Source organism: Mauremys reevesii, linkage group 14 (assembly GCF_016161935.1).
Source record: "Mauremys reevesii isolate NIE-2019 linkage group 14, ASM1616193v1, whole genome shotgun sequence".
Lineage (NCBI taxonomy): Eukaryota > Metazoa > Chordata > Testudines > Geoemydidae > Mauremys > Mauremys reevesii.
The window spans coordinates 21,251,771-21,267,866 of NC_052636.1; the positions used below are offsets into that span (position 1 = coordinate 21,251,771).

The 16,096-nt window shown below is 45.6% G+C and overlaps 1 protein-coding gene and 1 non-coding gene across 2 annotated transcripts in view; one reads left to right on the forward strand and one right to left on the reverse strand.

The window, feature by feature from the left end:
- The first annotated feature begins 2,230 nt into the window (after positions 1–2,230).
- On the forward strand, positions 2,231–2,302 carry TRNAC-GCA. The gene has a single exon. It is a non-coding gene; the product is annotated as a tRNA-Cys (tRNA).
- A 2,753-nt stretch (positions 2,303–5,055) lies between these two features.
- Positions 5,056–16,096, reverse strand: part of LOC120381557 (zinc finger protein 883-like) — a 62,732-nt gene continuing 51,691 nt past the window's right edge. The window contains exon 5 of the mRNA XM_039499729.1: positions 5,056–5,851. Coding sequence (XP_039355663.1) covers positions 5,310–5,851 — 542 coding nt within the window. The 3' untranslated portion in view covers positions 5,056–5,309. The remainder of the gene's footprint in view (positions 5,852–16,096) is intronic.

Genomic DNA, 16,096 nt, shown 5'->3' on the forward strand with positions numbered 1-16,096 from the left:
TTTCTGTCTCACTAGCCATCCCTTTCCTAAGGACTTCCCAACATTTTGTTGGTTTTTTTTTTGACTGCCGATGCTCATTGAGTAGATGTTTTCAGAGAAGTATCCACAGTGACTCCAAGATCTCTTTCTTAAGTTGTAAGAGCTAATTTAGACCCCATTAGTTTAGATGTAGAATTGGGACGCTTTCCCATGTGCATTACTTTGCATTGATCCACACTGAATTTCATCTGCCTTCTTGCTGCCCACTCAGTTTGGTGAGATCCCTTTGTCACTCTTTGCACTCTCTTTTGGACGTAACAAACTTGAGTTGGTTTGTATCATCTGCAAATGTTGCCACCTCAGTTTACCCCTTTTTCCAGATCACTCAGGAGTATGTTGAACAGTGCTGGTCCCAGTACAGACCCCAGGGGGACACCACTATTTACCTCTCTCCATTCTGAAAATCAGACCATTTCGTTCTTGCCTTTGAATCAGTTACCTATCCCAGAGAGGACCTTCCATCTTATCCCGTTTTGCTTCAGAGCCTTCGGGGAGAGACCTTATCAAAGGTTATCTGAAAATCTAAGTATACTATATCCACGGGATCACCTTTATCCACATGCTTGTTGACTCCCTCAAAGAATTATAGTAGATTTGTGAGGCATGATTTTCCTTTACAAAAACCATGTTCATTCTTCCTCAATGTAAGCGGGGGCAGACTCACCCGGCGGCGCCTCCTGCTGGTCATGTTGGGAATTAGCTCTCCAGCCCTCAGAGCACCCTCTTCAGGCTGGTGATTCGCCTTACCGCAGCTGGCCCCGTTCCTCCCAGGACCCCAGTGCCCCTTTTACCCTGGCAGTGCCCCCTGGCAGTACCCCCCCAGTTCTGGGTCTCCCCCTCCCAGGGGAACCCCCACCCACTATCCCCACTTCACCTCAGTCTTGGCTACTGCCCAGTCTCCATCCAGCCCCCGTTCACTGGGGCAGACTGCAGTATGAGCCACTCATCACAGGCAAAGGGGTTTGGACCTGCCGCCTCTGCTTCCCCCTGGGCTGCCCCATTGCAACCCTGCACCTAGTCAGGCCCTTCCCCAGCCCTACTCCCAATCAAGGTGTCTTGCTTGGGTCCCTGCAGCCAGGCCCTTCTCTCACTACAAGCAGAGGGAGACTGACTGGGCTCCTGGCTCACAGCCTCTTCTAGGGGCCAGCTGGGCCTGACTGGTGCAACCCTGCACCTAGTCAGGCCCTTCCCCAGCCCTACTCCCAATCTAGGTGTCTTGCTTGGGTCCCTGCAGCCAGGCCCTTCTCTCACTACAAGCAGAGGGAGACTGACTGGGCTCCTGGCTCACAGCCTCTTCTAGGGGCCAGCTGGGCCTGACTGGGGCATGGCCACAGCTGAGCCTGCTTCCCCCAATCAGCCCAGGCTCCTTGCCCCAGCCCCAGCCCTCTCCTGGGCGCTTCAAGCCCCGCAGGGCAGGAGCGGGTAACCACCCACTACACCCAGCAAATTCCATTCACCGATGGGTCTAATCATTGGGCTCTACAATTCCACCCAATTTGCCCGGTACTGAGATTAGCCTTAGTGGCCTGTAATTGCCAACTGCGTCTCTGGAGCCTTTTTTATACACTGCTCCAGCCAGGGACTCAAGGCAGCCCCAGACTTTCCCTTTCTCCCTTCTGGGAAATCAAGTTCAAGTTCTACAAGCAGCTAAAGAAGCTTCAACCCTGCATCTGAATTAATGTCACATTTCTCACTGCCCGACACAAACAAATGTCATTTCAATCCCAGGTGAGTCCACTTCAGTCATTCCTCAGCCCCATTCCTTCACCCTCCTGCCTTAGCTTAGGGCATTGCGCCCCCCTGTGGGCATTTCATGTCCCACCTCAGTTTCACATACAGACACAATTTCCTTTGCCGTTCAACGAACAGCAAAACCTTTCTGTGTCTCTAGGCTGAGTCAGGGCATTCAATTCCATTGAAACCTTCTCTCCTGCAATGGCAACGGTCAGACAGAGGGGACGTGGCCACCTTCAGCCCTGAGAGTGAGATATTCACTCTCCTCTTTCTTCAAGCTGCTGCTGTTAGTCCATAAAACATGTACCATGGAATAAAAAGCTGAGTTTACTCCAGGGTGAGGAAAGAAAGGAGCCACCAACTCCCCAAAAAATCTCTGTGCCCCAGAGAGAACCTGCCCCTGCTATTGGAATCACTGATGTGCTTCAGCTACAATGGGGAAAGCATCTACTCTCATGGGGGTATAGCTCAGTGGTAGAGTGTTTGACTGCAGATCAAGTGGTCCTTGCTTCAAATACAAGTGCCCTCTAATAAGCCTCTCATTTTTATTTTTTTATTTTTTAAAAAAAAGGGAAAACATTTTGATTACCATTCTCCATTATGTTCAGGAGCTCCACTATACGGGGATGCTTGAAAAGAATGTAACACTCAACATTTCACTGTCCAAATGCATAAAAACCTAGCAAACCTGCCCATCAGCTGAAATCAGTTCCAATCCTCTATGTGTCTAGTTTATGTTTTCATCAATTAAACAAAGGGATCATATGAATGTACATTTGCAGATCCCTCTTCTCCAGGGCTGTGCTGTGCAGAAGAACAAGAACCACATCCAGTTGGGGTTCAGGAGTCTGACGAGCAAAGGCCACTTGGTGCGGGCTAAAGTCACCAGCACCCTCTGCTCCTTCCCATTCAACCAGCAGCTGGGCCCCCAGGACAAGGCATGAGAAGAAGACAGTGGCGGTGAGCAGGAAAATAGCCACCAAGAAGCTGGCTAAAGCTGTCAAGATCCCCAGGGAGGTCACCATGCCTATGTCTAGAATGTACTGACTGCAGCGGGGACCAAAAAGGCAGAGAAAAGCCCTCAAAAGTTCTAAGCTGCCAAGCCCCAGAAGGTGATCACAATCCTACCTAAAATCAAGACAGGATAAGGCTAAGGTCATCTCCAAAGCCAGGGCTAAGAAGGTAACACTGAGAAAGAAGTGGAGAGATTTCCATTGGGATGACTCCTGCTCACCTAATGGCTCTGTTATGAATCACCATGGACCACCCGGAGAGATCAAAGTCCTGCAGGACAAACAGCCCCATGGACAGTATAATGAAGTGGTGGCAGTGGGGGGAAGTGCTGTGTTTCGTGTAACACCTGCCAGGTGAGAGATGCACTGCCAGGGCAGCTGCCCATGAGCTCATTCTCTTCGATCTGCTTCTGCTGTTATTTCAGAGCCAGCACTAGCGGGAGTGTGTCCCTGTCACTTTACCAGCTCTAGAACAGGCTCTGTCTGCAGCCCAGCTCTGATTAATCCCACTTTTTAATGTATTCCTACTGCGATACTTTCCCAGTTCTCTGCCCCATTCTAACATTCCGGTCAGAGACTGAATATGGGGAGGGATGGACTAATTTGTGTGACATTCGGTAAGTTGCCATCGTATGTGATTGAACCTCTGCTGGAGGTGGGCAGGAGCCTGTTACACACATAAAATAGCTAAGCTTTACCAAACTACCTGCTACACATTCAAACCTTCCTGTACACACACAATAGAAATTGGGGCTCTGAGAAACGGCAACTTTTCTTTAACACAGATCATTGTTTTCTGTACTTCCAGAGGCACTGAAATAGAAGCACATTACCTTTAAACAGCTGGGATTTCATGGTCAGCAGCAAAGCCTCTGTAAATTTACCACCCATAGAGCTGATTGTTTCTAACTGCAGGGTTAGCCAGACCATTCAGTAACATTATCGCTCTGTTCACAAAGCCTTTGGTTAGTGACGAATCATGAGACTTATCCCTTCCTGCTGTAATTCCACTGACTCCAGTGTCTCTTTCCCCATTTCTGGTTCCAAGAAAATAAACAAATTAAAACAACCTTCAGAACTAACATGCTGTGGGAAAGTGGAAATGTTGATAGCTCAAATAATTCAGTTTCTTCTCTGACTTGTGTGTGTCTATCTGCTGTGTGTGTGTGTGTAACCGGTGGGGCATTTTGTTTGCCCCTGGCAGGTTCAACCCTGTCAGATCTGTCTGTGGGGAGGGGCCAGAGAAAACACACCTTGGCCTTCCAGGTTGGGGTTAGGCAAAGGAATAACAACCCTGTCCCATAAAAAAAACAAATAATGTTACAGAAACAGTGGTAGAAACAGTGATAGAGAAACTGGTAAATAATCACAATGCCCAGGCTTGAAGTAATCGGAAACACAGAATTCAAAAAGCAAAGCTCAGGGGCTATTTGGGGTTTATTCTCTGAGCTTAGCCATGTGCTATAGCACAGGGAGCACTTTGGGACGTCTCCCATCCCACAACGGGGGAAAGGAAAAGGATTCTTAGGTTCTAGCACGGATTGAAGGAGGATGGTAATAGGGAATAAGGGAATCCCTCTGACTTACCCTAACTACGTCTGTTGTTGCAACGGGTGAAATGACCTTTTTTCCCTATCTCTGCCCTGTTCCTGCTCTTTGTTATAGTTCAATATATTTTAAGTGGGAAAAATGATGATGAAAATATCTGCTCTCCAGCACAACCTGCAGCAACATCAGAACAACTGGGAATGAAACAATTTGTTCCCCAAGGGAGAACTCGATGACTAACAATTGCTGTGAAATGGGGGAACAGTATAACCGTGATGCTCAGGGTTTGTTTAGACTAGGGAAAGTGATGGAGTTTAGGTCAGGTCAAGGGGAAAGCTAATGCCAATCACTGCACCTGGGCTGCACCTGCACTACAATTTTTTACATTAAGATCACTAACTTGAGCAGCCAATGCCATGTACAGTCCTAGTGGATGTCAGGCACGGGTAGTTTTTGCCTCAGTGTACCTTGTTGGGATCAAACCTCTCTTCCCCCACCTGGAGCTGATGAACATTCCTGGCAGGAGGGACACACACTCCTGTGACTCAAAAGGAAAGGAGTTGATAGAAAAGATCACAGGACTGACCCCGAAGAAGGATGAGGTGCAAAAGGCAGAAGCAGGCAACTGATCTGGTGGAGCTGAGAGACCACAGTGAAGATGGTACAAAAATCACTATGTGGGAATGAGCAAATGTGATTTTTTTTAAAAAATTTTTTGGCCAACCCTAGTGAAGGGATTTATTACAGTTCTCTCTCATGTGGCTTTTCTGATGTCTAATGAGGCTTGAGCGCTGATTGTAGCTTTTCCCGCACTCGGAGTGTGATTCTCCTATGTGAGACAACGTTTAAGCTGTGCTTGAAGCTTTTCCCGCACTCAGAGCATGTGTAGGACTTCTCTCCTGTGTGGATTCTCTGATGTAAGATGAGGCCTGAATGATTAAAGAAACATTTCCCACACTCAGAGCATCCATAAGATTACTCACCCATGTGGATTTTCCTATGTGTGATAAGGTGTGAGCTCTGATTGAAGCTTTTCCCACACTCAGCGCATATGTAGGGCTTCTCTCCTGTGTGGATTCTACGATGCGTGATAAGGTGAGAGTTCCGATTGAAATTTTTCCCACACTCAGTGCACGTGTAGGGCTTCTCTCCTGTGTGGATTCTCTGATGTGCGATAAGGGCAGAGCACTGACTAAAGCATTTCCCACACTCAGCGCATGTGTAGGGCTTCTCTCCTGTGTGGATTCTCTGATGTGCGATAAGGTAAGAGCTCCGATTGAAGCTTTTCCCGCACTCAGAACACGTGTAGGGCGTCTCCCCAGTGTGGCTTCTCTGATGTGCGATAAGGTCAGAGCTCCGCCCGAAGCTTTTCCCGCACTCAGAGCATGTGTAGGGCGTCTCCCCTGTGTGGATTCTCTGATGTGTAATAAGGTTTGAGCGTCGATTGAAGCTTTTCCCGCACTCAGAGCACGTGTAGGGCGTCTCCCCTGTGTGGATTCTCTCATGTCTGATAAGGTCTGAGCTCTGACTGAAGCTTTTCCCGCACTCATGGCACATGTAGCGTCTCTCTTCCAAGTTGATTCTGTTGCGTGGAATAAGGGCTGAGTGGCTACTGTAGTTTTCCTCTGGCCTCTGCTGAGTCTCACAGGCTTTTGTGTTTTCTGGGAGTGCACAACTCCTGGAAACATTCCCTTTGGATATTCCTGATAACATCCAATGTGGATCTACTTGCACAGTGTCTTCCTGCTGGGGTTTCTCCTCCTCGTTCTCACTCACCAGCCCATCGCCGGATGGGAGACAGAGAGAATCCAGACATAGGTCACTCCCTGTGCCTGAGAAAAAGGAAATGTCAGAGAGAGGAATGGAAACCAAAATATATCTGGGAGAGATCAAACCTATCAGGTGCTGATTTTCCCCAAACCCTTCCACAGAGAAGAGAGGAAGGGATCAGTTCTGGGTCCTCATTGCACCATAACTCTTGGGGAAGGTGAGATCAGGGAGGGACCTGCTGCCAGTTGTCAGTCAGAATAGGACGGAAGCCATGAGTGACATCTGCCATAATGATTCCACATCTGCAGGGAACAATCCTGAACTTGAAGAGCTCATGGGGTCTTTGTAGGGCATCCCAAATGTTTCCTGCATTCCTAAGCAGTTGTTGAGTTGTTGAACCAATTCCTCACCTGCAAAGGCAGCTCTCTGGACCACTTCTTTCTCAGAGCCCTGGAGGTCCGGGACCCACGGCTCTTCCCCTCGTTCCAGCTGCGAGATCACATCAGGTTTGGAAACTGGAAACCCTACTGCAGGCAAAGAAAACAAGGGAGGTCAGTGGAATTTGTGGGATACTTGTCACAAAGAATATTCCATAGTTTTAACCCCATCTCATTTTTAGACAGTAACATCTCTAGCTCTCAGGATTCATCTGCTTGCCTGCATCAATATCTCTTTTCTTATAAGTACAGTATTGTGATAGGTTTATTAATTCATATTAAAAAAATATTTGGCTGTAATGCAAGAAACCTACAGGCCAAAAACCTGCATTTTAAGCTAAAGCAAAGTTAGCATAGCTACATCCTGTGCCCTTTTACCCAGAAAAGGAACTGTTTTTCCTATACCCAAATAAAGTGCCTACGCTTAGGTCTAAGACCCTTTACCTAGACCAACAGACAATGAAGAATAGCAAAGGGGATTTTTCAAAGTTGCACTCACAGACTGAACAAGTACCCCATAAGTGCGCAGATACCTGTCATCCATACGCACATACATACTAGCCTATGGAGTAAGCGTACCCTAACATTTCTATGGGGGAAGACTGAAATTTGGGCATAAGAGGAAGGATTTCCGGCATTTATTTCTATAAAAAGAGGTAACCTACCTCACTATGGTATCCCCACCCCCACCTCGACCTCCTCCTTCTTCTCTACACTTCACCATCTTCAACTACGTATTCATGCTATCCATCCACGACAGCTATTAACCAGTAATACGCTGCACTTATTTTCTTTTCAAACCTTAAGTTCAAAAGGGACTCGGCTAAGCTTGGTCTCTCTAAACTTTATTTTAATTTGTCTATCAGATTATTTAGTTGACCTAAAAAGTAAATTCCAAAGTAGCTTTGAGAGCTCTTTGCATTAGTTTCCCTTGCAAGAGCTGTGAAACCAGAACCGCCAGAGGCGAGGCCAACAGCAGTTTATCAAAACAGGGTGTGAATATTAACCGAAGTTTGCAGCACATAATATTGTATCATCATATGTATCTCCTGAATAACAGTAATACAATTGTAACTCTGTAATTCTACCGTTTTACAATTTACTCACTATTTCATTGAGTTTAATAAAAAGTCGTTATGACTCTATCTGTCTCCGTGTGAGCTTCCTGTCATACCCCCGAAGGTCCCTTTATCAATTCTGTGGAACCTGATTCGAAACACGAACTTTTATCTTCTGATCAAACAAATTGGCGAGCCTAAACCCATATTAATTAATATAAAATGATTAAGTATTAGTATTAATTAAATAAAATAATTACAATATAAATTAAAACAAGTTGATAAATCAAATCAACATTACTCACACACCCCAAATAAGGCTACGCATCCCAAGGCCATCTTCCTTGGCTCAAAGTGGCAGGAGAGTTACTATTATAACAAATCATATTCATTACCTTAGTGCCTAAGGACCAACTAACAGTGGGCCCCCATTGTGCTAGGCAAAGTGCAAACAGAGAACAGTAGATGGCCCATGCCCTGAAGAATTTACAATCTAAATCAGGGGTAGGCAACCTGCGGCACACAAGCTGATTTTCAGTGGCACTCACACTGCCTGGGTCCTGGCCCCTGGTCCGAGGGAGGCTCTGCATTTTAATTTAATTTTAAATGAAGCTTCTTAGACATTTTAAAAACCTTATTTACTTTACATACAACAATAGTTTAGTTCTATATTATAGACTTATAGAAAGAGACCTTCTAAAAACGTTAAAATGTGTTACTGGCACACGGAACCTTGAATCAGAGTGAATAAATGAAGCTCGGCACAGCACTGCTGAAAGGTTGCCGACCCCGATCTAAATAGACAGGACAGACACAGAATGGGGGAAGGGCTAGAACCCACTGTTAGAATAGACATATTCAGGCCTGCCTGTAAAGCCTAGACTTTAAGAACCTAAGGGTATTTTTATCACTTTGTCTTTATACCCCGGTAACTAGCTAAGAGTCAAAATCACAGTCTGCCTGTGTATGGGCCTTCTCTCACTAGGATAGGCTGAGGCCTTGTTCTTAGGCTAAGGCCTTTGGCTAATCAGCAGGGGCAGCCATAAGCTAGGAAGCGAAGGGTCACATCCTCACATCCCAAACCAGTCACACTGAACTAAGGTGCTACTGGGCTGTTAGGAAGATGATCCTGTCCTGATAGCGCCCATCACCACCAGATAAAGAAACAGATCTTAAGATGGTTAATGAAAACTTAGTTTGACAGCAGCTGGTCTGGCAAGAAATCACTTCTCAATGGTTGTGGTTGTGAAACCCTAATTTCTGTACCGTTTTATCTTTAACAAGGTAAAAGTGGTGGCCACAATCAGTCTGGTTCTCCAATTGTTTCTGTCTGCTGCATAATTAATTTTTCTAGGTGTAAGTTCATTAGGGCAGTGGAATATGCTTGCTTGGAAATAACCCCAATAAACATCGCATTATCTGTGCTTCAGACTTCTGGTGTTTCGCTGCTTGCTGTCTGCGTGACAAGAACCAGGGAAGTCGGAGGGTGAAGGGAAAACCCTCTAACAAATGGACATGACCTGATAACCAAGAGGTGAGCCTTTAAGGAAGGTTTTAATACACTTTGGAACGGATCAGGGATTCCCATGAGGACTGAGAGGGAGCGATGGTAAACACGCATTTAGATCCTTTTCTTGTTTTATATCTTTTCCCCATAAGGCTGAACCTCTGGCACTGTCATGGATCCATAGGATCTCTGCAATGCCCTGGCTTTTAAACAGTCCTTGGGAGGTGCCCCTTGAATACACTAGACCCCCCAAGGGGTCCCACTCTTCCACAAGGACAGGCCACTTAGCTTCAGCACCTGACACTGAGCCAGTTCCTCGGTGCCCTTCCTCCACACTCCTCTCCACTTCTTCCCATTACTCTCAGCCAGCACCACCTGCCGGCACCTTGGGAGCTTCTTGTGTTCCCTCCTCGTCTCTCACAACCTCCTCCCTCCCTGCTGCTTCTTAGCTCTAACCCTGCACACACCCTCCCCATGTCCTGGCACCCCAGAATTACCTATTCCCCCTTCTCCGCCCCCCCCACAGCTCTGTTCTCCCTTCATCCGTGGGGTCCTGAATGACAACATTATACGCTCTCCTATCAAAAGAGGAGCTCATCTGACTGTCACACAAGCCAGGCAAGAGTCACACATCTATTTCCTCAATTTAGAATTCTACAGGTGGCGTATTTTCCTCTTAAAATGAGGGAAAGGCATCAAAGCGACAGTTATTAATATAGTTATTAATGTAGCCAATAAGGACACATTCAATGCAATTTTAAAATGTCTGATGGCACCAAAAAGGCACATGACAAAAATGATACTAGTGGGTGGGAGATTAGGCAAAAAAGGTGGGGGGGGACAAGGAAACTTGTCAAAACTTGTATGATGAATAAAGGTATAAAGTTATTACTGCTCAGGTTCTTTAGAGACCCCACAGCTTCTAATACCCCAGGGGACAGGACTCCTTACCCAGCGAGGTCACCGTCTCATAGTTCTCCTGCATGACATCCCTGTAGAGGGCTCTCTGAGTGGGGTCCAGCAGAGCCCCCTCTTCTCTGGTGAAGTACACAGCCACCTCCTCGAAGGTCACCGGCCTCTGAAAGAGCAAGAGTGCAACATTCAGGACCTGCTGCTCCACTCACAGCCCCACTATTCACGGAACAGCAGCACCAGGTAAATGGAAGCTCCACAAGGCACATGTTAACAGAGTCCCACCCCACCTTGCCTAGAACAGCCAGGCGGCATCAGAGGGTGGAAAGAGAGAACCTTTGTGTCTCCCAACTGACAGATGGAGGCAGGGTCATCACATTTATCACATACCCACTAGCCAGAGCTTGATATAGGAGATGGGGCTGTCTCTGGACCATGCTGGTGGTTCCCTGGTAGGAATCCCAACACTCTCCAAATAAAATATATGGAAGAAAGGGGAAGTTAATAGTAAAGAACAGAAGTTAGAAAGTCAGAATTGTAGAAAGTTGGCAAGGGAAGCTATCAGAAATCAATGACCAATTAATGAAAATAAGAAGGTAGTTTTTAAAAAGTATATTAAGTACAAACTTAATCCCTAACAATGGTAGTGGTAAATTACTAGATGGAAATGGCAGAATCATTAAAATAATGCAGAAGAGGTAAAAGTGTTCAATAAATATTTCTCTCCTGGATTTGGAGATGTAAGTCATATAAGACATTGACGCTGACAGTCTTTCCATCCCAACAATAACTCACGAGGATGTTGAACAGCAGCTATTACAGTTAGACATGTTTAAATAAGCAGGTCCAGATAACTTGTATCCAAGAGTTTTGAAAGACCTGGTGGAGGAGTGTGGAGGACTGTTAATGGTGATTTTAATTAGGACTTGGAACACTGCGGAAATTCCAGAAGACTGGAATAAAGCTAATGCTGTGCCAATATTTTAAAAGGGTAAAAGAGATGACCCAGCTAATTACAAGAGTGTTAGTCTGATACTGGGCAAGACAATGGAGCAGCGAATATGGATTTAATTAATTAAGAATGAAAGGAGGGTAATATAATTAGTACCAATTAAAAACGTTCAGAGACAACAGATCCAATCAAACTAACGGGATATCCTTATTGCATGAGATCAAAAGTTTGGTTGCAACTAATAGTATTGATGTAATACACCTAAACTTCTGTAAGGCATATGACTTGGTTCAGCACAACATTTTGACCAGAAAACTAGAAAGATACAAAATAAACACAACATACATTAAATAGATTAAAAACGATGAATATAAATGGGGAACCATGCTTGAGTAGATTTCTTTCTAGGGGGTTCCCACAAAGATTGGTTCTTGGCCCTGTGCTATTTAACATTCTTATCAATGACCTGGAAGAGAATATAAAATCATCACCGATAACATTTGCAGTTGCCACAAAGGTCGGGGTTGGTGGTAACTAATGAAGTATCAGTAGGTTCAGGTTCCAGCACTGGGAGTCTGGGAAGTTTTCCCAGTCCTGGCTAGAGGGTTATTTCCTGTTCCACAAAGAGGGGAAGTTCCATTCCCAACTTCTGTGCCTTGAAATTAGGCCCTGACACTACACCCCACATTCAGCATAGTGGTATGATTATCAAATGATTAGGACATAATTATGATGCATTTTATGCAAGACGCATCATATATTCAGTGTCTTTGGAAAAGTTAGGATTTGCTGAATATGATTGTCCTATTTGTGTGCATGTATCATATTCGTAACTGAAGTTATGGATATTGACTCTGTATCTGTATTTCAAATGTGCTTACTCTGGGTAACATCCACAACGAGGCTTTCTGGTACAACAAAGAAGCCAGACAGTGTTCATGGCTCATCAACAAAGACAATGGACCGTGGAAGAGCTTAGCCTTCCTGTGAATGTTTCAGCCAGCTTATGAGTCATGGCTACTATGACTCAGCAGGCCATGCAACCAGACCATAGCCACTAAACTCCATTTTGGTACCTCTATTTTTCCACAAACTGGACTGGGAACGGAGTTTGGAACAAATGGTTTCTGCCATACGGAAAAGCTACATAAGGTGGGGTGTGACATCATCTCTTGGCCTCATTCTGCACACAAGAAAACTCCTGGAAACACCTCAGGAACAAAGGCTGAACTGGGGGAAAGTGTTGGTCCCAGAGTAAAGGGATTTCTAGCTTGTGTATGGAAACTTGATGGACAGCTTCTATCATCAGTCAAGGTGAGAAATTGCTAATTCAAATTCTATCCAGATAGTATGTTAGGCTTAGTTTGAGTTTTTGGTTATTTGCTAAGTAATCTGCTTTGATCTGTTTGCTACCACTTACGGCAGGGAAATTGGCTTTTGTCTTCTCTCTCTCCTTGAGTGGCTTAGGGCAGGTCTACACTATGGGGGAAAATCGATATAAGATACGCATCTTCAGCTACGTGAATAACGTAGCTGAAGTCGAAGTATCTTATATTGAATTACCTACCGTCCTCACGGCATGGGATCGATGTCCGGGGCTCCCCATGTCGACTCCGCTACCGCCGTTCGGGTTGGTGGAGTTACGGAGTCGACAGACGCGCGCTCGGGGATCGATATATCGCGTCTAGATGAGATGTGATTTATCGATCCCCGAGACCTCGAGTGCTACCTGCCGATCGGGCGGGTAGTAAAGACGCACCGTGGGTAAACCACTCAGGTAGCTTAGTTGGGTGTAAGGTGCCACCTGCTGTCGTGTTGGGTGATAACAGGGCCCCAAGAGGCTGGCTGAATCTCCAGCAAAGCAGTGTGAAAAGGGCCAGTCCAGCTTGAGGGTTAGAGGGCACAGCGGTTCCCAGGAGCCCCCCAGACTGCACCCCGGGGTAACAACCCATCACACCCTAGAGTCCACAAGTCTCAGCAGGTTTGTCACATCCTGTCCCCTCCCATTCCACACCCTAGATAGTTCCTGCCTCCCACCACCTCGAGCAGCTCCCAGCCTCCTATACATTTACTGCTCCTCTCCCTCCAAGCAGAACCCACCACCAGCTCCCTGAGAATCCCTTACCTGAGCCAGCTCCATTGCAGCCATTTTCTTCCTCCTAGGAGGAGGGGATGATCTGGGGCGAAACGTGGACGTTATTCTGTAGCCTGCCAGGGCAAGAAGGGCAATGTGAGAGAATTCAGACAGGGTTTCTGTCCTTTCCACATGTCTATTCCCCCCAGCATTGTTCCCTGCTAATGGACACTCTAGGTTCTGCCACACTGTGAAGCACAGAGTGACTGTATCCCAGTATAGGCCTAGCCCCCTCCCACCAGGGTGTAACCCTCTGACACATGGTGAACCCCTCCCAGCAGCAGAGTCTCTCTGTTACACTTATCAAGTTTGCAGGCGATACCAAGCTGGGAGGGGTTGCAAGTGCTTTGAAGGATAGAACTGAAATTCAAAATGATCTGGACAAACTGGAGAAATGGTCTGAAGTAAATAGGATGAAATTCAATAAGGACAAATCCTTCCGGGGGAGGGAACTCCAGTTTCTAGGAAAAGGCAGCTGTTAGTAATGGGAGATTCGATTATTAGGAACATAGATAGCTGGGTTTGTGATGACCGGGAGAACCGTATGGTGACTTGCCTGCCTGGTGCGAAGGTTGCGGATCTCTCGAGGCATCTAGACAGACTTATGTGTAGTGCTGGGGAGGAGCCGGTGGTCGTGGTACATGTAGGCACCAGTGACATAAGGAACGGTAGGAGAGATGTCCTGGAAGCCAAATTTAGGCTGCTAGGGAAGAGACTGAAATCCAGGACCTCTATGGTGGCATTCTCAGAAATGCTCCCAGTTCCACGCGCAGGGCCAGGTAGTCAGGCAGAGATTCAGAGTCTCAACGCGTGGATGAGACGATGGTGTAGAGAGGAGGGGTTCGCGTTCATTAGGAACTGGGGAAACTTCTGGGATGGGAGGAGCCTATACAGGAGAGATGGGCTCCACCTAAACCAAAGTGGAACCAGACTGCTGGCACTAAACATTAAAAAGGTTGTAGAGCAGTTTTTAAACTAGGAGATGGGGGAAAGCCGACTGCTGCAGAGGAGCATGTGGATCGGACACAGACTTCTCTTAGGGGAGAGTCTGATGATAGAGAATCTCCAGGTTATAGTCAGGAGCAGAAGACGGAAGAGTATAATGTAAAGGCCGGGTCAGATGATAAATAGTCACATAAAAAAGAATCAGGCACATCAGAAAAGGGCAGACAAATAAACAGGGGCAGGTTTTTAAAGTGCTTGTACACAAATGCTAGAAGTCTAAATAATAAGATGGGTGAACTAGAGTGCCTTGTGATAAAGGAGGATATTGATATAATAGGCATCACAGAAACCTGGTGGACTGAGAGCAATCAATGGGACACAATCATTCCGGGGTACAAAATATATCGGAAGGACAGAACAGGCCGTGCAGGGGGAGGAGTGGCACTATATGTGAAAGAAAGTGTAGATTCAAATGAAGTAAAAATCTTAAGCGAATCCACAGGTTCCATAGAGTCTCTATGGATAGAAATTTCATGCTCTAGGAAAAATATAACAGTAGGGATCTATTATCGACCACCTGACCAGGACAGTAATAGTGATGATGAAATGCTAAGGGAAATTAGAGAGGCTATCAAAATTAAGAACCCAATAATAGTGGGGGATTTCAATTATCCCCATATTGATTGGGAACATTTCACTCTAGATTTAATCCTGAGTGGAGCGCAGGAGCTGGTCCAAGAGGTAACTGTAGCAGGATCACTTGGAAATAGTGACCATAATACAATAGCATTCAACATCCCTGTGGTGGGAAGAACACTTCAACAGCCCAACACTGTGGCATTTAATTTCAAAAGGGGGAACTATACAAAAATGAGGGGGTTAGTTAAACAAAAGTTAAAAGGTAGAGTGACTAAAGTGAAATCCCTGCAAGTTGCGTGGGCCCTTTTTAAAGACACTATAATAGAGGCCCAACTTCAATGTATACCCCAAATTAAGAAACACAGTAAAAGAACTAAAAAAGAGCCATCGTGGCTTAACAACCATGTAACAGAAGCAGTGAGAGATAAAAAGACTTCCTTTAAAAAGTGGACGTCAAATACTAGTGAGGCAAATAGAAAGGAGCACAAACGCTGCCAACTTAAGTGCAAGAGTGTAATAAGAAAAGCTGAAGAGGAGTTTGAAGAACGGCTAGCCAAAAACTCCAAAGGTAATAACAAAATGTTTTTTAAGTACATCAGAAGCAGGAAGCCAGCTAAACAACCAGTGGGGCCCCTCGACGATCAAAATATAAAAGGAGCACTTAAAGACGATAAAGTCATTGCGGAGAAACTAAATGGATTCTTTGCTTCGGTCTTCACGGCTGAGGATGTTAGGGAGATTCCCAAACCTGAGCTGGCTTTTGTAGGTGACAAATCTGAGGAACTGTCACAGATTGAAGTGTCACTAGAGGAGGTTTTGGAATTAATTGATAAACTCAACATTAACAAGTCACCGGGACCAGATGGCATTCACCCAAGAGTTCTGAAAGAACTCAAATGTGAAGTTATGGAACTATTAACTAAGGTTTGTAACCTGTCCTTTAAATCGCTTCGTACCCAATGACTGGAAGTTAGCTAATGTAACGCCAATATTTAAAAAGGGCTCTAGAGGTTTGATCCCGGCAATTACAGACCGGTAAGTCTAACGTCGGTACCGGGCAAATTAGTTGAAACAATAGTTAAAAATAAAATTGTCAGACACATAGAAAAACATAAATTATTGAGCAGTAGTCAACATGGTTTCTGTAAAGGGAAATCGTGTCTTACTAATCTATTAGAGTTCTTTGAAGGGATCAACAAACATGTGGACAAGGGGGATCCGGTGGACAAAGTGTACTTGGATTTCCAGAAAGCCTTTGACAAGGTCCCTCACCAAAGGCTCTTACGTAAATTAAGTTGTCATGGGATAAAGGGGAAGGTCCTTTCATGGATTGAGAACTGGTTAAAAGACAGGGAACAAAGGGTAGGAATTAATGGTAAATTCTCAGAATGGAGAGGGGTAACTAGCA